Source organism: Dermacentor albipictus, unplaced genomic scaffold (genome assembly GCF_038994185.2).
Source record: "Dermacentor albipictus isolate Rhodes 1998 colony unplaced genomic scaffold, USDA_Dalb.pri_finalv2 scaffold_36, whole genome shotgun sequence".
Lineage (NCBI taxonomy): Eukaryota > Metazoa > Arthropoda > Arachnida > Ixodida > Ixodidae > Dermacentor > Dermacentor albipictus.
This window is the reverse complement of record NW_027225590.1, coordinates 1624863-1652658: the sequence shown is the minus strand read 5'-3', so window position 1 is coordinate 1652658 and position 27796 is coordinate 1624863. Positions and strand designations below refer to the sequence as shown.

General features: G+C 46.0%; 1 protein-coding gene across 2 annotated transcripts in view; it reads left to right on the top strand.

The window, feature by feature from the left end:
* The window catches only part of LOC139052812 (transcriptional adapter 1-like), a 324652-nt gene that overhangs the window by 51454 nt on the left and 245402 nt on the right, over positions 1-27796 (top strand). For both annotated transcript variants that reach the window (XM_070529947.1, XM_070529948.1), the window contains exon 7: positions 15720-15923. In XM_070529947.1, coding sequence (XP_070386048.1) covers positions 15720-15923 — 204 coding nt within the window. The remainder of the gene's footprint in view (positions 1-15719; positions 15924-27796) is intronic.

The window sequence follows — 27796 nt, the reverse complement described above, 5'->3', positions numbered from 1 at the left end:
AGCTTGAAAAGGGAAAGCCTCTGCAAACCAGAAGAGATATTTGTAAGGCAACATGTCGAGGCTAGGTTCGCCGTGCCCACTAAAGTGGCAGTTTTGTGTTGTGTCCTTTCTAGCGGGCTGGTATGACATCTATTGTCCTGTGGATTGTGCTATAAAGATGACATCACACATCCAATAGGAATACATAGTGACTTGTCATTCCCAGTACCTCTGCATTGCAGCCACACATGTTGTTGCTTGTGTTGCTTACTCGTTGATCCAGCTTCACTGTAGCCCCAACTTGAAAAGGGAAAGCCTCTGCAAACCAGAAGAGATAATTGTAAGGCAACATGTCGAGGCTAGGTTCGCCGTGCCCACTAAAGTGGCAGTTTTGTGTTGTGTCCTTTATTGCGGGTTGTTATGACGTCTCTTGTCCTTTGGATTGTGCTGCAGCGATGCCATCACACATCCAGTCGGAATAGTGACCTGCCATCCCCGGTACATCTGCATTGCAGCCACACGTGTTGTTGCTTGTGTTGTTGATTTGTGGATCTAGCCACACTGTAGCTCCAACTTGAAAAGCGAAAGCGGAAACTGGGAAACGTACAGCAAGTGCCTACAAGAATACATTAGCATACTACGACATTCTAAAAAGAAATTTTTTCACGAAGATCTTGAAAACATTATGCGCGTTAACCCCCAAAAATTCTGGAATCTGGTCACGCCATGCAAAAGCTGTACTCAAAACATTTCTTTGGTTAACCATGATGGCTTACATGTCCCTGATATTGAGCGCGCAGATGTCATGAACTCATATTTTTCCTCCGTGTTCACCCACAAACCTGCACTACGTATTCCCCCAATACCTACCACTAGTTTTTCCCTAATGCCACCAGTTTTTATAACCCATGAAGGTATCGCTAAACTCATCGACAACTTTAAGTTGTCAAGCGCTCCTGGGCCAGACAACATAACTGCCAAAACAATGAAGGGCACCGTGAGCATTTCTAGCCGTATTTTGCAAATTATTTTTCAGCAGTCTGTTTCAAACGGCGAGATACCAAATGATTGGAAAACTAGTAAAGTAACCCCAGTATTTAAGGCAGGCAATCGATCCGATCCTTCTATACCGCCCAATTTCATTAACATCTATTCCATGCAAGCTACTGGAGCACATTTTATATTCTCAGATCGCATCACACCTCGACAATAACACTTTCTTTTATGAAAAACAGCACGGTTTTAGATCAGGCCATTCATGCGAGTCCCAGCTTTTCGAATTCACCACAGACCTCCACTTAAACTTAGATTCTTCTTTTCAAACTGACGTCATTTACCTAGACTTCTCCAAAGCCTTCGATCGCGTTCCACTCGGCGTTTAATGGCAAAACTGTCCTGCCTCCACATTAACCCTTTAATCTTGTCATGGATTGACTGCTTTCTCCGCGAACGCTCACAATATACAGTAATAGGGAACCACAGATCGCAAAATACTACAGTCATCTCTGGTGTCCCCCAGGGATCGGTGCTGGGACCACTCCTTTTTCTGATATTTATAAATGATCTTCCTAACGCCATATTATCTTGTATCCGCCTCTTCGCAGACGATTGTGTCCTTTACCGCCGCACATCTACTCCCGATGATCAGACTCTGCTTCAACGCCACTTAAATCTCATAGAAACCTGGTGTGCGTCATGGCTTATGCAACTGAACATTTCCAAATGTAAGTTCATGCATGCATCAAGAAAGCGAAATAACCTCAGTTATCCATATTCATTAAATTCTACACCACTCTCTCAAACAGAATCATACAGGTATCTTGGAATCATCGTGAACAGCAAACTAACATGGTCTGAGCACATTGCAAAACTTCGTACAGATGCTTCTAACTCGCTTGGGTTTATCAGACAATCCCTCGCTTTTTCACCCCGTTCTGTCCGTCAACTCGCCTACGTAACATTCATCCGTTCGAAACTCGAATATGCCTCGGCGATCTGGAATCCCCATCAGAACTATCTAATCGATCAGCTTGAAGCCATCCAAAATCGCGCGGCCCGTTTTATCACATCGCAGTATGACAGACGACACAGTATAACTCTCATCAAGGCATCCCTTTATCTTCAACCCCTGGCACTTCGGCGGAAAATTTCACAGCTTTGCCTATTTCACAAATTGTACTATACCTTCCCACAGCTAAGAAATCCTGTATTACACCTGCTGCTTCGCACCTCACGCCGTCTTTTCATAAGTTTGCAGCGCATACATGGCTCCACAAACTCATTTAATAAATCTTTTTTACCTAGCTCCATTACATTGTGGAATGACTTACCCGATTCCATAGTTACCGAAATAGAACCTAATAAATTCAGGCACTTATTAACACATTTCAAGGGCTGAGTTATTTTGCCGTGTTTGGAATGTGTATGCATGTTTTTTGTTCCCAAGTTGTTCTTGAGCCGCTGTGTCTATCTTAGTGTTGATGCTTCTGATGATGTTAATGTTGAACATGAACCCTGCACTTTGTATTGCTTTTTTGTTGTTACCGACCATTGTGTATGTAACGACTGCCCCCCCCCCATGTAATGCCCCAAGCCAAGGGCCTTTAAGGGTACATAAATGATGATGATGATGATCTGCATTGCAGCCACGCGTGTTGTTGCTTTTGTTTCTGACTCGTGGATCCAGCTGCACTGTAGCTCAAACTTGAAAGGGGAAAGCCTCTGTGAACCAGAAGAGAGGTTTGTAAGGCAACATGCCGAGGCTGGGTCCGGCATGCTCACTGAAGTGGCAGTTCTGCGGCGTGTCCTCTATAGCAGGTTGCTATGACCTCTATGATCCTGTAGATGGCGCTGCAGCGATGGCATGACTGGAATATGGAAGCGATGGAGCTTGTAAGTGTAAGGCTGTGAGTGTAATAACGACAGAAATACGGAAAAAGAAACAACATGTTCGTTGGAAAGGAAAAAAGAAACCGAAAAGCTGGTGGAACAAGGAGATACGAGAAGCGATCGCCGAACGACAGAAAGCATCTCGAGAGCACAGGCAGGCAAAGAAGGCGCAGTTGCCACAGGATGAAGTAACCAGTAAATGGGAAATATATCTGGCGAAAAAGTGTGTGGTTCAAATACTGGTGCAAGCAAAGATAAAATGTGACAGTAACCGTTGGTTGTCAGAAATACGGCAGAAAAAGAAGGCCGCACCTTGAATATTTTGGAACCACATCAAATTGTTAGGCAGGAATTCTACAACAATACAACATGTCCTAGACGAAGATGGAAACAAACTGTGAGTGGAAGCAGCAATCAATTACACCCGAAAAATAACAGCCGAATCTTTCCAAGGCAAGGACGAGGTTGTATTTGAAGAAAAAAAGAGCATGAAAGAGACCCAAGGGGGAAAGGAGCTAGTGCTTACAAATTTAAACTGGAAGAAAGCGGAAGAGAAAATTCCTAAGGGCACAGCCACAGGGCTAGACGAGGTTCCCGTTAGGCTGATAAATGAACTGGGACCAAAAAGTAAGGAAGCTCTCGTGAAAGCAGTTGAAAAAACTTTAAAAGATAGACGAATACCAGACAGTTGGCGACAAAGTAGAATGAATTTAATTTATAAAGGAAATGGGGAGAAAGACAGAATTCACTCGTATAGACCGTTGACCATTACATCGGTAATATACAGGCTAGCAATGCAGGCAATCAAATTAAAGCTTCAAGCATGGGCAGAAAATAATGGCATTTTGGGAAAGCTTCAGAATGGCTTTAGAATAGGTAGGCGTTTGGATGATAACTTGTTTGTTCTTACTCAGTGTATTGAAATATCAAAAGCAGAAAGCAGACCGTTGTATGTGGCCTTTTTGGACATTACAGGAGCATACGACAACATAGACCGCAGCATTTTGTGGGATATTCTGGAAGGGGAAGGCTTAGGTAACGATTCTATATAGCTTTTGAGAGAGATTTACCTAGAAAATACTGTTTGCGTTGAATGGGAAGGGATGAGGAGCGCGGAGAAAGTTCATATCAACAAGGGACTGAGGCAGGGGTGCCCTTTATCCCCGCTGCTGTTTATGATGTACATGGTGAGGATGGATGGATTTCCCTCACCAGATAGATTGGCCTCCCTGGTGCAGTATTAGGCCACTCCCTCCCAAATGGCTCACTCAATTACCCAATGGCCCTCAGTCCCCAGCAGCTGCGGAACAGCTGACCAAGTTGGCGGTTAGACCTGTAACGCAGCAGAGGGTGCTAAGAATCTCTGGATCCACACAGGATGCCAACGGAAAGTGACCCTTACGACGTTTAACGCCCGAACCCTCTCGAGTGAGGGTAGCTTAGTAGAACTGTTTGGGATATCATCAGCCTTAGTGAGATTAGAAGAACTTGTTAGGCATTGCTGTTAGGTTAGCACATTGCTGAATAACGGACATGTCCTCTGCTATAGAGGTCTCCAAGATAAGAAGCAATACGGGGTAGGATTCATAATCCATAAGGACATAGCGGGAAACATTGACGAATTCTACAGCAATTATTAGATTGTAGCTGTAGTCGTAATCAAACTTAAAAAGAGGTATAGATTAAAGGTAGTACAAGCCTACGCTCCAACATCCAGTCACAGTGGTGAGGAAGTAGATCAGTTTTATGAAGATGTTGAATTAGTGATGAGAAAAGTGCAAACTCAATATAGTGTAGTATGGGCGACTTCAATGCAAAAGTGGGGAAAAAGCAGGCTGGTGAACAAGCAATCGGCAAGTACAGTGTTGATTCTAGGAACGCTAGAGGCGAGTTGCTGGTAGAATTCGCAGAAATGAATAAGCTGAGTATAATGAACACCTTTTTCGGGAAGCCTAGCAACAGAAAGTGGACCTGGAAAAGCCCTAATGGTGAAACAAGAAATGAAATTGACTTCATACTTTCTGCTGATCACAGCATAGTGCAGGATGTAGAAGTGATAGGTAGGGTAAAGTGCAGTGATCATAGGTTAGTGAGGGCTAGGATTCACCTCAATTTGAAGAGCTATATTGGTCAAGAAGAAACGGGTCAACCTAGAAGCAGCAAGGGTAAAAGCAGACAAATTCAGGCTGGTACTTGCAAACAAATATGCAGCCTTAGAACAGAGAGATGATGATGACATCGAGCTACTGAATGAAACCGTAACTTGGTTGGTTTCAGAGGCAGCAATTGAAGTGGGAGGCAAGACACCAAGGCAACCAGTAGGCAAGCTCTTCCAAGTAACAAAGGGCCTAATAAAGAAACAACAAAAAATGAAAGTGTCCAACTCAAGAGATAGGATAGAATTCATGGAACTGTCAAAACTGATCAACAAGGCTAAAATAAGGGATATTCGAAACTATAATGTGAGAAAGACTGAAGAAGCTGTAAAAAATGGACACAGCCTGAAATCGGTGAGAAAGAAACTTGGCATAAGACAAACCGAGATGTATGCACTGATAGATAAGCAGGGTAATATCATCAGCAATCTTGAAGATATAGTAAGAGAAACGGAAGATTTCCATACTGACCTGTACAATACCCAGAGGAGTCAGGATACCTCAATTAGAAACAGTACTGAACAGGATAGGGGAACTCCTATATATTGCGATGAGGTCAGAAGGGCCTTGCAAGACATGGAACTAGGAAGAGCGGCAGGAGAAGATGGAATAACAGTCAATTTAATCAAAGATAGAGGAGACCTAATGCTTGAAAAACTGGCGGCTCTTTACACGAAGTGTCTATTGACTGCAAGGGTCCCAGAAAACTGGAAGAGTGCAAACATTATACTAATCCACAAAAAGGGAGACGTTAAAGAATTGAAAAATTATAGCCCCATTAGCTGACTCTCACTATTATATAAAATATTTACCAAAATAATCTCCAATACTTGAGTAAGGGCAACACTGGACTTTAGCCAACCAAGGGAACAGGCTGGCTTCAGGAAGGGATACTCTACAATGGATCACATCCATGTCATCAATCAGGTTATCGAGAAATCCGCAGAGCACAATAAGCCTCTCTATATGGTTTTCATAGATTATGAAAAGGCATTTGATTCAGTAGAGATACCAGCAGTTGTTGAGGCATTGTGTAATCAAGGAGTACAGAACACTTACGTAAATACCTTGGAAAATATCTACAGAGGTTCTACAGCTACCTTGGTTCTACACAAGAAAAACAGGAAGATACTCATAAAGAAAGGGGTCAGACAGGGAGACACAAGCTCTCGAAGGCTATTCACTGCGTGCTTAGAAGAAGTATTCAAGCTATCAAACTGGGAAAGCTTAGGAGTAAGGATCGACGGCGAACTTCTCAGCAGTCTTCGGTTGGCCGATGACAATTGTTCTTTTCAGCAACAATGCAGATGAGTTACGACAAATGATTGAAGTCCTTAACAGAGAGAGTGTAAGAGTGGGGTTGAAGATTAATATGCAGAAGGCAAAGATAATGATAAATAGCCGGGCAAAGGAACAAGATTTCAAGATCGCTGGTCGGCCTCTAGAGTCTGTGAAGGAGTATGTTTATCTAGGTCAATTAATCACAGGGAACCATGACCATGAGAAGGAAATTCACAGACGAATAAAAATGGGTTCAATCGCATATGGCAGACATTGCCAGCTCCTTACTGGAAGCTTACCATTATTATTGAAAAGGAAGGTGTACAATCAGTGCATTTTACCAGTGCTGACATATGGGGCAGAGACTTGGAGACTGACAAAGAAGCTTGAGAACAAGTTGAGGACTGCGCAAAGAGCGATGGCTGGATGATTGCTAGGCATAACGTTAAGAAACAAAGAGAGCGGTTTGCATCAGAGAGCAAATGGGTATAGGTGATATTTTAATTGACTTGTAGAGGAAAGAGTGGAGCTGGGCAGGTCATGTAATGCGCCGGTTAGAAAACCGTTGGATCATTGGGGTTACAGAATGGGTACCAAGGGAAGGAAAACGCAATTTAGGAGGACAAAAGACTAGGTGAAGCGATGAAATTCGGAAATTCGCGGGCGCTAGTTGGAATCGGTTGGAGATTGCAGGGAGAGGCCTTTGTCCTGCAGTGGACATAAAACAGCCTGACGATGATTATGATGATGACAAACAGGCGGCTACAGTTGTAGAGCAGAAGCTTCCAGGTTTATTTTATGGAGACGACATTTGGGTTGCTAGCTAAACAGGCAAAGTGGTTTGCAACGTCTGGCTAATATCTGTGGGCAGGAAGGCGAGAATTAAGGTTTGAAATTTAGTGTTAGAAAATTGGGTGTTATGGTATTCAATCAAAACAGTGAACAGACAGTGGCAATACAGGGCTAGGAAATACCTCGGGTAACAATGTATACAGTCAAACCTCAATATAACGAACTTCAATATAACAAAATTCTCGATATAATGAAGTACTTAACTTTTCATAACCACTTCTCCATAGAATACCATGCATGCAAAACCTCAATATAACGAAGTGTGTTTGTGTGTGATATCATTATAATGAAATTTCGCTACCGCCGCAAAGGAATGTCAAGACAGTCAATGGTAACTTCCACGGACGCAGATAGTCAAATGATTGAATTACATGCAGCTGCTTGCAAACACACCTCTCAAACTGCATGCAGCGCAACAAGAACAACCGCCTGGAGCCGCATCTTGTTCGGTGTAAATTAAGTCCAAGTGCGATAAGATCCTATCGCACCCCGCGCACCTGTGCTTTAGGTGCATTTGAGTGAAAGTGTGTGAGGGTGAGACAAGAAAGATGGTGGCTTCATAAGTGCCGCCTTCCCACGCGAGCAGTGGCAAAGTGGGGGAGGGAAACGAGCTCGCGGTGACGCGATCAAGCGCGCGTGAGTGGGCGGGTAAGTTGGCGCGCGTCTCGGCCATGACTGCGCGTGGCTGTAAGCGCGGCTGAGCGCACATATACGCAGCCGCACACCATGCTTTAGAGGTAATCTGCGTGTGGAAAGCGTAGGCATGCCGAGACGGTGTGCCATCATGTAAGCTGTCTTCCTGCACATTTAGTATTGGAGGTTGCGCAATCTCGAGTTTCGGTGACCCTTTGGAACGAGAAGCAGACAAAGCATTCGCTCCCTGCCGCCGGCACTTTTCATGATAGCATCGTCGCTGTGTGGCTGGGCGACGCTGTGGGGGCGGAGTGCATGCAAAAGGATGGCTTCGCTTAATTCGTACCGCTGATGTGAAGATATTGACGTGGCATGAAACCGTATCATTCATTGCTGACTCCTATATTCGTCAAAATAAATTGTTTTCGCTTTCAAACTTGCTTTTTTTTTTCGGTTGCCCAATAATTCGGAAAAATGTATGGCCCCTTTCCGTGCAACAAAAATCAATCGGTGACTGTACTTATTTGCATAAGAGATCGAATTTCAATACAGCGAAATTTCTATATACCGAAGCGAATTGCTGATTTTATCTACTTTGTTATATCAAGGTTTAAGTGTAGATACCTTGGTATATGGATAAACGAAGGCAGTAAATATATGAAAACACAGGAAAAGCAATAACAGTAAAGGGGTAGAGAAATGCAGCCATAATGAAGCACAGAGCGCTATGGGGATGCAATAGGTACGAGGTGCTCTGGGGTACGTAGAAAGGTGTAAGGGTTCCAGGTCCGACTTTTTTGGAAATGCGGTTGTCTGCTTGAAATCGGGTACAAGCAGAACTCGATGGGAACCAAAGATCTGTGGGACGCCTCTCATTGGGCGCTCACGGCAAGACTGTAAATGAAGCTTAGGGTAATATGGGCTGGACTATTTTTGAAGTGAGGGAAGCTCACAGTAACATTGATTATGTCGATGACTGAGGAATCTGGAAGAAAGTAAATGGGCCTGGAGAGTGTTGAGGTATCTGTACAGGAAAAACATTGATTCACAGAGGAGGAAAAAAAACTAGGAAGCTTACCAGCATGTATGCAGCCTGTACGGTGAGCAACACAGCAACAAAGAATGTAAAGCAAAAAATCAGAGAGGCTGAAATAATCTCATGGGTGGCGGCAATGGAAAAGAAACCTGCCATGAGTAACTACTTAAGAGGAAAAAACAAAATCAGGAAAGAAACAATTCATGATAACTCAAAGGGAAGCTCATTACTTTTCGAAGCGAGATCGGGATGGCTTAGAACACGCACCTGCAAAGCGAGATTTAAGAAGGAAGAATAAGCATGTGCTTGCTGTGGTAAAGCTAGGGAAATGATGGGGTATGTTTTATTAAAATGTGAAGACATCTGCCCAGCGGTTGATTTAGGAATCACTGGCCTCCTTGAACAGGGTGTCTACCGACCGGGAAAACCGGGAATTCTCAGGGAATTTGAATAGTCTGGAAATACTCAGGGAAAACTCGGGGAATTTGTGCTTCTATCAGGAAAAATTACCTGTAACTTTAATGAAAGGGAACGAAAGTCGTGTTAATGCTAGCTCTAGTAACAGGAATCGCAAAGAATCGTCATTGACGCCGTGTCATCGGCACGATGTATTGCCAGAGTAGCTAACGACCCATTTTCCAGACGCCCGATTTTTCGGACATGCCCGATAATTCGCATGACTTTGTGGCACCACCACGTACTCCATATAGTCAATGTATATTGCCCTGACTGCAGGTCTGAAATGGCATTAATCAAAGCCACCACTGCTGCCATTTTGATTATCTCGCTGCCTCGAACCGGCACTCTCACACGCAGATCCGCTGGCAGCCGTAGCCACTACCGCGGCAACGTTAAGCGTAGCTGCTTCTACGTTCGCTATTAAGCTTCTTGCCATGAGGTGCCGTGTTTTTCAGTGAAAGAATTTGCCATTGTCAGCAATGGCACTGACTCTGCCTTTATAATCCTCGCGATTGGCTTTGAAGCTCGCAAAGCACAGCGCGTTGCGTAATGCCAGTCACCGAAAGTTAGTTTCGCCTCGGTAGAGTAGTGCTAGGCGGTGAAGCATAACAAGCGTGTGAAGGGGCAGTCGTCATGGGACACAGTATGTATTCCTTAATTATACACGCGTGCACCCCCATCTCATGTCAAAGTGTGAGCACCGATATGCCTAATAAGTGTACTGACAGGCTTGAAAGTTTTTTTGGACGTGCTTGTGGCAATTTTAGCCCTTAAGGGCAGTTAAAGACATGCATTCATTTTTTTTTTTCGGACAGCCAGATTTTTCGGATGTTTTTGCGGCTCCTAGCGAGTCCGAAAAATGGGACGTTGACTGTACAACTGACCAAGAGGATGCTTCAAATGATCCATGGGGTGAAAGGGTGGCAGAAGGACGATGAGAACCGAAAGGACTGACGCACTGAGAAATTACCGGGAAAGGAAGCGTGCCGCCGCCTCTTAGAAGGAGCTTGAGCTTAAAAAATAGTGTTGGCTGACACCGAGATGCAGTCTTCCCTCGTCCAAACCAAAATAAACTCTTCAAAGCAGTGAAACCGAACACTGAAATATTGGGTACGGGCTGAGAGTATGTCAGGACAGTTGAGGTTGACTTCCCAGCTGCTGAGAGAAAATTTTAGTTGTCACAAAGTTTAGGCCTCATACCGATGAACTTGCTATCAGTTGATAAAAATAGCTCGTATTAAAAAATATTTGCTTATGTATACATCTCCTTTTCATTCGTATTTGAAAATGTTCTACTCAATTTGGAATGGATTTTACCATTTCTTTCGCTGTGCATTTTACTAACACCTTCCTGCTGTTTTTAAATAAAGTAGATATTACTTCATACTATTCAAATTGGATTGTCGTTTTTTTTTGTTTCAACATGCTTACTAGAAAGTGACAGCATCGGGCAACATGGTGTCACCCTGTCTTGACATAAAACAAAGTTCTGGCTCATTCAGGGAATTTCGCAAAGGTGCTCAGGGAAAACCTGGAAAAATCAGGGAATTTGGAAATGTCAACTTGGTAAACACCCTGTTAAAGCCCTTGGGTTGAGTGAGAGCAGTGGAAAAGTAAACATAGCAGTAGAGATTAGTAAGGGGCTATTGGAAGCTTGGTGGAAGAAGAAAAGTAGGGAAACGACAAAAAACGGAGACGTACAAAAGCGCAGTTAGCAATAGGGGATCAGAAAATTTGAGTGTGGGAGTTCATAGTGTTTATTTTTTTATTTTTTTATTGTTTAACTTAGGTGGAACATTAGGCAGTATAATAGCAAGAGCTTGGTGGTGCAACCCACCACCCTGTTCCAAAGGGGACGCTCATAACATCCATCCATCCATCCATCAATCCGTCCGTCCGTCCGTCCGTCCGTCCGTCCGTCCGTCCATCCATCCATTGCAGCCACACGTGTTGCTGCTTGTGTTGCTGACTCGTGGATCCAGCTGCACTGTAGCTCCAACTTGAAAAGGGAAAGCTTGCACAAATTGGAAGAAATGTTTGTAAGGCAACATGCCGAGTCTAGGTTTGTCACAACAGAACTGCTTGTTGGCCTAGTTGGTGCTTGCTAAAAGACATGTTTCTTGCCGCAAATTAAAACACGCAATAAAGGAAGACACATAATGACAACACGGGCGGCACCAGTACTCCGTCATACAATGGATCAAGCGTCTAGATGACTTCAGCTTCCTATCTGCTAGCCAAGCAGTATCTTTGTTAAAATGGACTATACGAAGCCAATCATTAAGACAGCGTATTTGTCTCCAAAGTTCCGAACACAGTATCTTTCACAGGCGATTACTGTGTCCTCTGAACGGTGCAACATGACCAAAGAGGGCACTCACTTCAGAAGGTGTCAGTTCTCTCTTCACACAGAATCCGATGTGCTCCGTCATATGATGGATGACGCATCTAGACGTCTTCAGCTTCCTCTCCGCTAGTCAAGCAGTATCTTTGTTAAAATGGACTATAGGTTTGTCATGCACACAAGGGGAATTACAGAGGGTAATATTGAATTATACAACCTAAAAATGAACTGTTAAAAAGGAAGCTCTGAATTGTTTCTGTTATACAATGTTAGCTAAAGGTAGATGCAGTCAGAAAAAGTAATTGCACAGAACAAGTCATGAAATATCAGCTAAATTCATCACAAGTTTATCATCTTGAATTGTTGTAATACTAGGTGTGGGAGTTCAATTGTAATCCTTAAATGCACACGTAATGGGAGACTGGGAATAAATTGGTTCTACATGCTTTGTCAGGATTGGGGGCTCAATCCCATCGCTCGTGATCCATTGTCAAGATTGGAGTCCGGCATGAATTCGAAGGTAGCTGGCCCATGCCGTCGTCCAACTTATCCACGCTGAGGACGTTGATGAAGGGAAGAAGTGCTTCTCATCTAGAACGAGGAATATGGGTTTATTTACAGTATTTATATCAGTCTAACATTACTGCTTGAGAAAAGTGCATCAGTCTAACATGACTGCTTAAGAAAAAGAGTGTCAGTCCAACATGACTGCTTAAGAAAAGTGTCTCGAGCATTCGCACCACAGCAGTTTTTAAACACTCGGTCCTCCCGCGATACAAGGTGACGCGAATGTTCATTTACTCATTGTAAACTCGCCGCCGCCCCGCAGGACAGTTTACACACACAAAGGCACCTATGGGCGAATGTCCGGAACTGACGTCAGAGGGGAGCCGTTCCGGGTAGCTCGGAGCCATTCTGGGTAGCTCGTTGTCCTGCGTCCCGGTCGGCGCATGGGAAGCAACAAAAGGCTTTCCCGCGGCAGCTCGCGCACGTGTAGCAGATCAGGTCCGCGCTGGGGAGTTTGGCCACAATAGTTCGCCCGCCGAGCTCATTCCGTCACAAAGTCGATTTAGTCACGCTGTGGCTAGAACTTGGCGGCGAAGCTCCCGGTATCTTGCCCTCATAGTCGTAATCGGGTGGCAATCCGGCACTGCAGGTGGCCATTCTTAACAGCTTGGAGGGTTGTGCCTGCCCTCCTTGGTAATGCCAAAGGCCATGAGGGGATAATAAATTGAAGGAATTACGGTCACTGACCAAGTCTGATAAATAATCTGACGTTTCGGAACCGTGTACGGGTTCCTTGTTCACCGAGTTAGGCAAGGAATCGTCGTCACCTATATAGCCAGCACGTGACGTAATGAACGTGCGTAAACGGCAGGCATAGTCCCTGGTGTCCGGTTCATTGTAGCTGGCGTCGATTGAATGATTAGAGATTCTAGCAGCAGTCGGGATGACACATTCTTTTCTTTGGCAACAACAGTGGCATTGTCCCAGTCAATCTTGTGATTATGTTCATGCGCATGCTCGGCAATGGCGTTCGTTGTGTGGCTAATATTTCTTACATCACGTTTATGTTCCTTGAGGCGTCTGGAGAACTTCCCTGTTTCACCAATATATACTCTGTGGCAATCAGCGCATGGTATCTTATACACAACTCCTGGGAATGATTCAACAGGTAACCTGTCTTTCACATTCATGAGCTGGTTCCGGAGCTTGCTGGTCGGGATGTGGGCAATGCGCAAATCGTATTTCGAAAATACGTGCGACAGTGCCTCGCTAATTCCTTGGACGTAAGGGATGGCTGCACGTGCACGGATTGTCGTGTTGTTCTCCGAGCTTGGCTCTAATATCCGCTTCTCGGTCCTGTGTATGAAACGACTAGGGTAGCCGTTGTGGGTTAGTTCACGGTGGATCGTCCGTAATTCCTTTTTTAGTGCATCGTCGCCTGAGCAGACGCGTACGGCGCGTGTTATCAGGGACGACACTACGGATGTGTTATGGCCGACGGGGTGACAAGAATTAAACTTAAGATAACGACCTGTGTGTGTAGGCTTCCTGTATACCGTGAAGGCGAGAGCGCCCCCATCCCGACGAACTGATAATAATAATAATTGCTGATAAAGCCTTTATCAGCAAACGCATGGCACGGCAATGGGAGAGTCAATATCGGTCACCACGGCCAATCTAGTAATGGAAGCCTTGGAAGGGAAAGTGCTGGCCACATTCAACCCGGCACCTGAAGTTTTTTACCGCTACGTGGATGACTGTTTCTGTATTTTGAAGAAACAAGACATCCAACGCTTTCTGGACTGCCTGAACGCCCAAAATGTGCACATACAATTCACTGTGGAACACGAGAGGTACAACTCGTTGCCTTTCTTGGATGTATTGGTTCGTCGCGATGGGGGCGCTCTCGCCTTCACGGTATACAGGAAGCCTACACACACAGGTCGTTATCTTAAGTTTAATTCTTGTCACCCTGTCGGCCATAAGACATCCGTAGTGTCATCCCTGATAACACGCGCCGTACGTGTCTGCTCAGGCGACGATGCACTAAAGAAGGAATTACAGACGATCCACCGTGAACTAACCCGCAACGGCTACCCTAGTCGTTTCATACACAGGACCGAGAAGCGGATATTAGAGCCAAGCTCGGAGAACAACACGACAATCCGTGCACGTGCAGCCATCCCTTACGTCCAAGGAATCAGCGAGGCACTGTCGCGCCTATTTTCGAAATACGATTTGCGCATTGCCCACATCCCGACCAGCAAGCTCCGGAACCAGCTCATGAATGTGAAAGACAGGTTACCTGTTAAATCATTCCCAGGAGTTGTGTATAAGATACCATGCGCTGATTGCCACAGAGTATATATTGGTGAAACAGGGAAGTTCTCCATACGCCTCAAGGAACATAAACGTGATGTAAGAAATAATAGCCACACAACGAACGCCATTGCCGAGCATGCGCATGAACATAATCACAAGATTGACTGGGACAATGCCACTGTTGTTGCCAAAGAAAAGAATGTGTCATCCCGACGGCTGCTAGAATCTCTAATCATTCAATCGACGCCAGCTACAATGAACCGGACACCAGGGACTATACCTGCCGTTTACGACGTTCATTACGTCACGTGCTGGCTATATAAGTGACGACGATTTCTTGTCTAACTCGGTGAACAAGGAACTCGTACGCGGTTCCGAAACGTCAGATTATTCATCAGACTTGGTCAGTGACCGTAATTCCTTCATTTCCATGCCTGACCAGACGAACTTTTGTCGAACCCTTAATTATGGGATAATAAATTGTACGAAATAAAGTCCACACCGAGAGTTCCTTTGGTGGGCCTGGCCAAGCTTGGAGCCATAGAGTGCTCTAGTCTGCACCCTCAAATATTAGCAGCAGGAGTGGCATAAAGTATTTGCCAAGCTATCGTCTCGCTGACATGCCCTGTGTGTGGCCCTACTGCTTTCAGGGCAGAATCTTACTCCAAGTGGAGCAGCCACTCACAGACACTTGCTTCACCCTGGCTGAGCTCCGATACTTGCCTTAGAAAGCTAAATAGACAGCTTAAGCAGACAGCTGCCATTCCAATTCTGGCGAAGCTGGCAACAGAGACAGCTTTGCAAAGACAGCATCCAACTGAAAAGAAAAACGATGAGGGCCACTTTGCTGTTGAAACAAGATGGCGGCTTAGCAGAAAGCATGGAAACTCAATGGGAAGGTTGTATGCAAAAAAGAACTGAATCCTTACCAACTAGCTACCCTTACTTAATCCTTACTTAATCCTCAATGAATCCTTACCAACTAGCTCAGCTTTCTGTCATTCCAAGGTTGTATGCTTTCAGGAAAATGCAGTCACGTTTTCTTATGCACTTGATGTAAGTGACGTGGTTTTTAAATGTTTGTGCATGCAATATGTTAAATATGATATGTGCTCTTCTTAGCTTGTTGATGCGAGGTGGCATCATGTCTTTCCAGATGTTGTATTCCTGAATGTTAATATAGACTGTATGATGCTCTCTGGAATTGGAACTCGCATGGTAGGACTAATGAGCTATGTTGCTGTCCCTTCTTGGTGTGCAGAAGCGGTTTGTGCCAGTGGCAGTTACACGGCAGGTGCCTACGGCACGCGAGCCTGCAGCCGAACGCAGTTTGGACTTGTGTTTTCGAGAGCGCTGCCTTCCTGACTCGACTTTTGTCCATGGGCGCATGTTCGTCATTGCTTGGGACTGTGGACTGGAGGCTGTTGATGACCGGGCGGTGGAGCTTGTGTTGCTTGCCATCAAGGTACGCTGACGTGTTCAGTGGCACCCTTTTGTTGCTCCAAGTGGCATGCACCAAGTCCACTTGAATCCACCTGAGTTGAAGGTCAAGTGAAGAACACGGTTGAAGAAAAGTGCACACATGCCAACAGAAGGGAAACAAAACCCAATGCTGTATTTGCAATGAACAAAGTGCATGGTAGTCATTGTTATATAGGTGTCAAAGACGCAGTGCACTTGCGTGTAACTCAGGTAGGGGCCCCCATGTCCAGTTTGTGTTGTGTGCACTGTAGATGGTATGCAAAGTGGTTCGAGTGCTGAAACGTTAAAAAAAAAATTCTGTTGGTGGTTCTGCATTTTTCTTAACCGCCTTTCTGGCAGTTACTCTACCATCCGAGCTTACCAGGAATGCATGTTCCTGGTTAGCCTGGTCAGCATGTTTCTGGCAGTATGGCTTTGTAGTTTCTTTTGAGGGTGACCTCTTTTACTTAAGGATTGAAGAGGGACTCTTTAGGCAATTGGGACCAAAATAATAATATTCGTGGTCATCCTGAGCTTGAGCAACATTTTTGTGTGATTCGTTAACTAATTAGCTAAGTTTGTAACAAATTATGTAATTTAACTAACTACCTGATTTGGGGGTAGTATAGTCATGTATGGGTAGTCTTTGTGGTGCTTTGTCGTGTGCTGTTCCCCCCTTAGCAATGAATCGCGAAAGTGCTCAGCAATATTTTCTGGGCTCTGACTTCCTGGCTGGCCCTCATAAAGCAGCAATAGACAACCTGAGTAATGGCAAGTCACATGGGCCAGATGAACTGGGGGCAGCTGTCTATAAATGTTTCAGGACATAAATGGCAGTGGATTTTTACCGAGTGATAGCTGAATGCCATAAAAAAAAAAAAAAAGTACCCCTTGCTTTCAGGGTAGCACACGTAGTACTGGTCCTCATAACTGATGACCCTGCAAACTTACTTTCAGTTATCCTACTGCTCTGTTAGCTAGATGGCTCCAAACTGTTATAAGGATGCTCCCCCAAAGTTCGAAAAACACTTGCATGTCAGCACTTAGCATTGTTCTAAAGCACAAAGTGTATGCCATGGTCGTGTTCCCATTTGCTTTAACTGCTGGCTTCCCCATCTGTCATTTTTGTACTGTTCCTGCACCATTATTTCTACCATTTTCTTTTTGCTGGGTGTGTGCCACTCGGTATGTGCTGCTTTTCAGTGAACCTCTTTCACTTAGGCAATGTTATCAGGTTAGCTTGTGTTTGAAAACTGTGGCGTAGAGCATGTCACTTGTTTCATTCCTGTTACATGGTGGTGCTAGCCATGCAGTACTCCCGAATTGTCGCAGCTTGGCCCGTGTGAATTGTTGTTGCTGCCGTGTGAAGTGCCAGTGCACTGCACATGCTGTATTGTACCATGAAATCAGCTGCGATTTGAAGGGATCGAAGATAAAGCATTCAAGAGGCATTTATTTGTCTTCCTGGTGATGTTGCACACCATTCCTCGACTTGGGAGGTAACGCTTTTGTGCGACTTCTGCATTCAAAGTAACATGTTGAGAAAGTTTGTGAACAATATTATTGGTGGCACGCCAAACCATAATCAGAGAAAAGAAGAATAAGCACAGCAGTCTCGACAAATTACTATTCCCTTTGAGCAGTTGTCTGTAAATAAGCCATGCACCTTAAAATTATGCTTGCATATGACCCGTGGCATAGACTCGATTTGCTGCAATCTTTGGCAAATATTTTTACACATATCAAGCATGACGTGCGCATTTCCACATTCTTTCCCATTTTGTATATATCCTTCTACACAATCCTAATCAGGATTGGAGCGCGTGTACTTAAATAAATAAGTTTATTAGTATTTAAAGTTTTATTAGTATTTAAAGTATTCACTTGAATCAAATGCGCATTTTTCCCCGATAAAATGGGTCCAAAAGTTGCATGTTGTTGTGTCGGCAGCGGCAGGCAAGTGGGGGCCAGCGAACGCGTGGCGAGCGTTGACGCAGAGAGGGAGACTCGGAGCTAACTGCTCCTGATGAAAACCGGAATGAAGACTCAGCCGACCCGCGGCCGTTTATTACTAATAAAGACTTCACACGCCAGATGACACCTCCTGATTGGTCCAAGCTCGTCACATGACAGAAGGGGGGTGCGCCATCTAGCTAAACAACTACAAAACATACATGTATGATAACACAGAGATCTGACGGGGGCGACACTATGCTACATCATCCCCCCCCTGGAAACAAAGCAAGCATACAGTGAAACGCGCACACAAGACGCGCACTTAAGTCCAAAGGCAAGTTCAGTTCGTTCCCCCCCCCCCCCCCCACGTTTACACACGTGCACCAGTCGCACACAAAGCACGCACTTAAGTCCACAACAATTTCAGTCTGTCCCCGCCCAAGTTCACATACACGCGCACCAGTCTTGGGCACCAAAACACGGGCAGTCACTCAAACAAAGTCCGACAAGGAACACGACACAAGACTCACTGCACCGCCACAAGGAGCACTTTATACCTGTGTTAATGAAACATGGGAACTGTTCTAATTGTCACAGCGAGGCACCTAGCCGTGGCATTTGGAAGACGGCAATACGCTCTACACTATAGAAACAAAATCATCGAGCCACGGAGGCAGTTTTTTGTCACGATGAGGACGTGTGCGTACCTCAGAAGAACTTTGGGGGTTGCTACGTGAATCGGTCGACTTTAAAGACCTAGTCGTCCCACTACTATTTACCTCCCCCTGGTTGGAAAACTGAATGTGGTTGTCGCTCAAAGCTGGAGAGGGTTGCCCAGGAAGCTCCTCTCGACGTCCCAACAAGTCCTGGGAGGCTACCGATTCCCCCATGGAATCAAACACGATTGCTGACTGTGTAGACTCGGAAGTGATACAGTCAGACGCACTACTTAACTGATGCCTATGAAAGGACGATGTCACGACAGATGAGTCATTGGAATGACTATCCAGGTTTGAATACGAGTACAAAAAATCTTTATCAGTTGTGGACAATGTACTATGTTTTGAATTATCTACTATTGTGGTTAGCTTAGACGCATTCCACGTCTTCCCATCACTGAGTACAAAAGAGGATGGTCCTACCTGGGCCTTAACTGTCCGAGGCGTACTGTACTTAAAAAATCCTTTCCTGTTAAATCTTATTCTTACGGTGTCTCCCACCTTGACACGAGTTGCCTGAGCACCTCTACGTTTGTCTATGTACTGTTTAGTCTGCCACTGTTTCACAAAGACCCTTTCTTGAACTTGAGACACAAGACTGTCCTGTTCCCGTAGATCTACACAGAGCCGCATGGTTCCATCCTTCTTGCGCACCACCACGAGTGGAGACACCCACTCAGAAGCCTCGATGTGCTCGATGACGTCGCAGTCCTCGAGACGTCGCAATTCATGTGTGACCTGGTCACGGAGAGCCAGGGGTAGTCGGCGCAACTTTGAAGATACTGGTTTCAGCAACGTCGAGATGGACGAAGCCTTCACGGAACTGGAGCTGGTTGCGGCCATCGATGAAAGTAATCAAGGCAGCGCACCGGGAATTGACGGCGTTACATACAAGATGCTAAAAAATATGGGCGACAAAAGCCGAGCTGAACTGCTAAACCTCGTCAACGCGTCTTGGGAGAAGGGTTCGTTACCAAAAGAATGGAAAGAAGCGGAGGTGCATTTCATTCCCAAGCCGGAGAAACCACCCCACGTCGACAATCTGCGCCCCATCTCCCTCACGTCATGTGTAGGGAAGGTGGTCGAGCGTATGGTGTTCAAGAGACTACAGAGACATTTGGATGTCACTGATCAGATGCCACCGACCATGTACGGATTCCGGAGGCACCTGAGCACGCAAGACGTCTTGGTGCAAATACACGAGCTGGTTATCAAGCAAGCGAAGACCCCTACGCCAAGAGCTATCCTGGCGCTCGATCTCAAGGGGGCCTTCGATAACGTCACACACGAAAGTATTCTTCGTAACCTGCACCAAACGGGATGCGGAAAGCGAACATTCAAATATGTGCAGGATTTCTTAACCAATAGAACGGCAACCATTAAAATTGGAGAGGAGAAGTCGGAACCGATAGCCCTGGGAGACAGAGGCACTCCGCAAGGATCGGTTCTTTCGCCGCTTCTCTTCAACTTGGCACTCCTCCCTCTCCAGACTTTGCTTCAAGACATAGAGGGCATAGATCACGCTCTCTATGCAGACGATATCACTGTGTGGACGTCGAGGGCAGGGTCGGAGAGTTGGATGGAGGAGACCCTTCAGAGAGTGGCAAAGACCGTGCACGAGTTCGCTAAATCGTGCGGCCTCAGTTGCTCGCCACAGAAGTCCGAGTTACTCGTCATCAAGCCAAGAAGAAAGAAAGGAGACCAAGAGAACGTACGCATCACCATCGACGGGATGACCATAACACCAACCACGCAAGCACGTATCCTGGGTGTCATCTTCCAGAACAATGGCAAGGCGGGGCGTCGATCGACAAAATCAAAGTTTCAACGGAACAAATTTCGAACATGATCAGAAGAGTCACAAACAGACAAAGGGGATTGAAGGAGGACGATGTACTGACGCTCATCCAGGTCTTCTTGACGTCGCGCATCGTTTACGCGGCGCCGTACCTCAAGTTACTGAAAAAAGACAGGGACCAGTTGAACGTCATTATACGAAAGGCAACCAAGATGGCGCTGGGCATTCCGAAGCATTCTTCTACCGACAAGCTTCTCGGCATGGCCAAGCACAACGTCGTCGAAGAGCTAATAGAAGCTCATCTATCTAATCAAAGAGTTCGGCTCAGTCAGACGTCGGCGGGACGTCGCGTTCTTGCCAAGTTGGGCTGGCAAGAGGCAGAGCGGAAGGAAACGGGGCCGTTACCCAGGTTGTGGGTGCATAAAATCCACAGTAAGCCACTGCCTAGAAACATGAGGTCGGGTCGTAACGACGGCCGCAGAGCAGCTCGTATAGCGGCCTTGACGGCGACTTTGGGTCACATAGTAGAAGAGGAAGAGGGGGTCACTCTCTTTACAGACGCTTCGTTACCCAAGTTTTCATCGAAAGCAACGCTGGCAGTTACAACGCGGGATGTGCTCGTAACCTGCGCCTCCATCAAGACGTCTTTTCCAGAGGTGGCAGAAGAGGCCGCGATAGCGCTAGCACTCGCGCAGCCCAAGGTGGGAAGAATTGTCACCGACTCGCAAAAGGCGTATAACAACTACAGGAAGGGGTGGGTGTCTCTTGCGGCACTAGATATTCTCCAAAGTAAACGCGACGTACCTGAAAGGAAAGTTGAGTTAATATGGACACCGGCTCACTCTGGGCTGGAGGGCAACGAACTTGCCCACCAGTTCGCCCGAGAGATGGAACACCGGGTTGAGGAAGGTGAGCCACAGTCCATATTTAGTTACAGAGACATTACGCATCATTATAAGACGGAGAGGCGCCGTTACCCCGATCCTCACAAATCGCTTAGCAGAGAACAGCAAGCGATCTACAGGCAAATACAGGCAGGATCCTTCCCGCACCCTTACCTTCAAAACAAGATGTACCCAGAAAGGTACGAGAAGGATTGTAACTTCTGCAAAACTCATTTAGGCACGCTCCAACACGTCATTGGAGTATGCGATTTCATCAAGGCGATCCCCCACCTCTTAACTGCCCCGCTACCCTACCCCATCCCTCATCCACCCTTACTGAGCGATGGGAGGCCTTGCTAACCAGCACTGCCCTGGAAGACCAGCTCGTCCTGATCTCCAGGGGCCAGGCGGCTAGGGAAGCATATGGGTCCCGTGAAGAGGGAACCACTTCCATCGATGGCGTCTAAGAAGATGTCGAGCTCGGCTCAATAAAGTTGTTTCTCTCTCTCTCTCGCATCTTGCTGCCTCGGTGCACAAAGTTGTTGACGAGACCCAACTCGTCACTTAAGAGGTGATCAAAACCCGGAGGCACACGTGTGGGGCTCTGCACTGAAGGAAGCGATGGTAGACGACATGTCAGCGACGTACCGTCGGTCTATATGCCCAAGCGTTGGATGGCGTCTAAACCCAGCATTGATGTTCCTGTAGTCGTTACGTGGAACGTGACGGAGCATGACCTTTGGAAAAACTGGACAATGGCTTGAAACAGGCCTTGAATGTCGATGCGTTGCTTGGAGAAATTTTTCAAGTCCACTGTTTGCGACAGTCTGTGCTGTCGACCAAAGTGCTTTCCAAAATCTTCGGCCGTCATCAATGAGACAGACGCTCCCGTATCCACCGGCAGTCGCATGGAGACGCCGTTTACTACGACCGGAACTTCCAAATCTTTTTTAGTTTCAAAAGTGCTTACCGTCAAGACAGACGCGGACGGCTGCCCTGCAGAAGTTGAAGACAGCGTCTCTGCGGAAGAGACGTGTTGAACAGTATGGGTTTTTCGGCATACTGATGCAAAATGGCCCAACGTGTGGCAGGCGTTGCACCGCCGGTTCCTTGCTGGACAATTCCTGTACGTTGCAATATGTTTCTTGCTGCCACACCGATCGCATGCACCATGGTTCCCAGCGGAGCCATGTGCGAAATGTCGGCCCTCTTGGCGGCTTCTCGGAAGAAGTCGGCCCCTCTTGGCGGCTTCTCGGAAGAAGTCGGTCATCTTGGCGGCTTCTCGGAAGATGTCGGACTGCTTGGCGGCCTCTCGGAAGAAGTCGGTCATCTTTGCGGCCTCTCGGAAGAAGTCAATCATCTTGGCGGCTTCTCGGAAGAAGTCGGACATCTTGGCGGCTTCTCGGAAGACGTCGGTCATCTTCATGGCCTGTCAAACTAAGTCGGCCATCTTGGCAGCTTCCCGGAATAAGTCTGTCATCTTGGCCGGTCGACGGAACGCCAAGTTGAGATGCCTCTATTCTTTGTATTTTCTCGGAGTTGAAAACGCGGTTCGCTCGATGCAGGGTTTCTAACGAGCGTCCAATTTCTTCTGCCTTGTCCAGGGTCAGGGTTTTGCCATGAGCCAGCAACTTTTCGCGAACGCTGACATTCGCTACCCCATGTACTATTTGGTCTTGGACGCACTCGTTGTAGGTTGTGCCGAAGTTGCACTGTACCGCCTTCTCCTTCATTGTGGTCACGAATTCCAGGAACCCTTCTCCCTCGAACTGTTTTCGACTGGTGAATTCGTGCCTTTCCGCCAGAACATTTGTTGACACGGCGAACAGCCGGTCAAGCCGCTGCAAGAGTCTCTGGAACTCTGACGCTGGCGGGACCGCATCACTTGACGTTGACGTTGCGCCGGTCGACTGCCTTGCTGCTTCGCTTGATACTGACGCTGCGCTGGTTAACTGCCTTGCTGCTTCCTGCTCCTCGTCTGCAAAGTACTTCCGTTGTCCCTCACGCTCGAGAGCGCTGACGAGCGCGGATGCTCGTCACGTGTCCGTCCAGTCGCCACCGCCGGCCGCTTTGAGGTGGACGAAGCTCGTTGGTTTCCCGGGGCTTCGGTCGGAACCGCAGCAGGAATCCCATCCTCGTCGCCAAAAGATGTGCCGGGCAGGCAAGTGGGGGCCCCCGGCCTGCGAACGCGCGGCGAGCGCCGACACAGAGAGGGAGACTCGGAGCTAACTGCTCCCGATGAAAACTGAAACGAAGACTCAGCCGACCCGCGGCCGTTTATTACTAATAAAGACTTCATACGCCAGATGACACCTCTTGATTGGTCCAAGCTCGTCACATGACAGAAGGGGTGTGCGCCATCTAGCTAAACAACTACAAAACATACATGTGCAATAACACAGAGATCTTACAGGGGGCAACACTATACTACACATGTGCGTTAGAATTGAGTACGGCCCTAAATCTGCGTTACCATATTGCCATTGGCATTTCAAAATGGCCAGCTTATACGCGCGTTGAATTTAGCTGCTGTAGCTTTCTCCATGTGCTGTAGTACCTGTGCTTAGGTTAGTCCACTGTCCGTCTTCCCATTTTCTGCGTTTGCTCTATCAGCATGGAAGTGCTGACTGCGAAGACATACCGAGTTAATCATGATGTTGCAATTAAAAGGAAAGTGATCCACCTGTGCAGAGAGGTAGGGAAATCAGGCCGCATCACGAGCGTTCGGACTTCCCGTAACTTGTGTGCAAGACTGGCACATACAAAAAAAGAGGCGTTTCACTCTGGTGGCTGCTGCATATGGTGGGGCCACGTGCGGCCCCTAACTTGAGAGTGATCTGCGATGGGGACAGAGTCTATGCATCTAGGCGCACCGTGCTCTGTTCTCGTCGCTTAGTTCACATTGAAGCAAGAGGCAGCACGAAAGTCAATTCGCTCGCTTCTGCTACTGCACTTCCTTACTCCAGTGTTTTTATAGCGAGTTTCCGTGATCAGTGAGTGCGACGTGTTCATGTTTGCTTGTGCACGTGGGATCATGCTTGTTAATTTAATTAGTAAGCGAATGTTTACAAGCATACTACTGCCTTTCTGATTTGTGTGATGACAATGGAACCGAACTGTGGTTTATGTAGGAAACTGCTGCCGGCTGAGGGCGAATTTCTCACCTGCGTAGAATGCCAACAGGGTTTTCACTTTGGAAAAAAATGTGCTGGCGTCACTGAGAGTGTCATGTCGGGCAAGGGAGCAGATAAGCGAGACAGTTGGCGATGCCGTGCTTGTCTAGCGGACAACCAGGCATCGACGAAAGATGAATTAGTGCCTGTTTCGGCATCAGTATCTGAATTAGCAGCAAAGATAGAAGCCTTACTTCCGCTGAAAGACGCCATCAGCTCCCTTGTCCTAAAGGTAGACGAGCTTCTCGCTCTGAGAACTACGGTGGATGCACTTCACAAATCGGTGCAGAACGTCGAATCTTCCATTGCTTTCCTGTCGGAAGGGTATGAAGAGGTGCGCGCCTCGGACGCAAAGCGCCAGGTCACCATTGAAAAATTGGAGACAGAAGTAGCAACACTGCGCTCTGTTGCCTCTAAACAGTCAGAGGAAATTGTACAACTGCGAAAGGAGGCAAATGAGGTAGAGCAGTACAGCAGGTTGCCGAATTTGGAAATTCACGGTTTACCGCAGAAACCCAGGGAAGTAGTTTTTTCCCTAATTGGTGACTTGGCACAAAAGCTGGAAGTGCCTTTTTATGATTCTGATGTGGAAGCCATCCATCGAATGCCAGCAAAGCGCGAACGGGCACCTGTCGTGCTGGTTAGGTTTGTAAGTAGAATTTTAAAAGAGAAATGGATGAGTTCACGTGCGAAATTACGGTCCCTAGTTGAAAGCAAAGATATCCCTCCCTTGTTTTTCTGCGACAATCTAACGGGCTTTAACAAACAGTTGTTTTGGGCTGCGCGACAAAAGGAAAAAGAAATGGAGTACAAATTTGTGTGGTCAAGAAATGGAAAAATTTTTGTCAGAAGATCAGAAGGCACACCTCTAATACGTATCAATGGTTTTGCCGACCTTGATAGGCTTGTTCGGCAATGAACACTGTCTTTCATGAGTGCAATGATTTAGCTGCCTTCTGCAGCCTATCGCTTCAAGGGGACAGAGCTTTTTTGGTTGTACACATGAACATTCGTAGCATTCGTCGTCACTGGAACGAGTTTCTTGCTCTTTTCCATAACACTGACCACATACTAGATGTAATTGTCCTAACGGAAATCAACATCCATGCCGATTTGGTTCCCCTATTTCCGCTTAAGCAATATTCCAGCTATTCTTTCACACGACAGATAGGGAGAGGAGGTGGCATCATGGTGTTTGTGCATGAAAGGTTAAAAGTTTTATCGTTCGCCACAAAATTCATCTCTGCCGAGTGTGTTGCGCTAAAGATTGTAGTGCCTGATGCTGATATCAGCCTAGTTTCTATTTACAGGCCTCCTTCAGAAAATGCAAATTTATTTTTAACAGTATTAAATGATCTTCTTCACTCGTTATCACCAAATAGTCTACTTTGTCTGATTGGGGACATCAATATTGACACTCTATCGCCATCAAGGCCAGTGGTTTGCGAGTACCTTAACATTCTGTCAAAATGGGGAGTCAGTCCAACCATTAGTGCCTACACGCGAGAGGAATACATTGGAAGCAAAATGGTGTCATCTTGCCTTGACCATGTGAATGTAAGAGCCCCATTGGCTAGCACTGTTTCAGTGGTAGTAAAGTGTAAACTGGCCGATCATTATATTGTAGGCTGTCATCTTGCGTTTCAAGTTCCCTTTAGATCCCGCCCTAACCTTCAACGCCTAAACATCCTTGATATCGCTAAATTTGACAGTCTTGTGGCCAATTATGACTGGACCAAACTTTTACGTAATGTCATGACGTCCACCGCTTATACGCATTTTGTTGATGCAATCCGTTCTTTAAAAATTACCGCCCAGAAAACAATCACCGTGAAACAACGCAACCCCAAACTTCCATGGCTAACGTGCTATATACTGACGGCTATTAAAGAAAAAGATGCCCTTTGGTCACGTCGTAAGCGTTGCCCGAACAATACACACCTTAGAGATCTGTACAGATCGCTCCGGAACAGGGTAAACGCCATGATTCGGTCGGCAAGGCGTCAGTATTACACCAAGATCTTTTATGAAAGCAAACACTCCCCCCAAAACACATGGTCAGCTATTAATGAAGTATTCGGACGAAACACCAATCAACCTTTAGAAGAAGTATTCGCAAAACATTTCAGCAACCTTACGTCAGCCGTTCAAGAATTTAATTACTCTTTTTCTGTAGTGTCTTCACATCTTCAGCCTTTTGCTCCAGATGCGTCTAGCGCTGTTCCTAATACTGTACGATCGGCATTCTTGCCACCGATTACTGCAGCAGACTTGCACAGCATCTTATTTAGCTTTAGACTTAAGAAACCACCTGGTATAGACGGTATCTCCATTCATGATATTCAACGTAATTTTTCTGTGCTTGAATCCGTTCTTCTCTTCATTATTAATGGATATATGGATCATTGCGTTATTCCCGACGATTTAAAAGTGGCTTGGGTAAGCCGCTCTATAAGAGGGGTTCTCATAGCAAAGTAGAGAACTACAGACCGATTTCCATTCTTCCTGCAATCAGTCAAATAATTGAAAAACACCTGCTCGTACGATGACCAATTTCCTAAATAAAAATAATGTTCTGTCACAAGCACAGTTTGGTTTCATCCAGGGAAAAAGCACTATTTCACTACTAGAAGAATTTACGGACGCTATCTATTCAGCTTTTGATAATAATGAATTCGTATGCGCTCTTTTTTTAGATGCAAGTAAGGCTTTCGATTCCGTTATTCACACATTACTTCTTGATAAGCTAGAAAGAATTGGCTTCAGGGGCCCATTTATAAAGTTATTGTCTAGTTATTTTAGCAATCGCTCTCAGTTGGTGCGCATAGGTGACTATTCCAGTACAAAAATAATGTTAAAATCGGGTGTTCCCCAGGGGTCTGTTTTGTCTCCACTTTTATTTAACCTATACGTCAATGATTTGCCTCAAATTGTATCAAAATGCTGCATATTCCAGTACGCCGACGACACTGTCCTTCTATCAATTCATGCATCATTTAATACATGCGTTATAACCTTCAAGCAGATACCACGTCTGTAATGGATTGGTATACAAGTAACGGGATTGGAATTAATAGACAAAAGACAAAACTAGTTTGCTTTCATAATCCCCATAAAAAAATTGATCGTCCTGTGCCATTTTTTGTTCACAACTCTAATTGTATAAACTGCAAATGCATACCATTAGAGTTCGCAACTAATGTAAAATATTTAGGCATCATGTTTATTCTCATATGACATGGAACACTCATTTTACAGGTATTAGCAAAAAGCTACGTTCAGTATCCTGTCTTCTGTATAACTCTAGATACCTGTTCCCGTTTTCTGTCCGGAAAGTCATTGTTCAC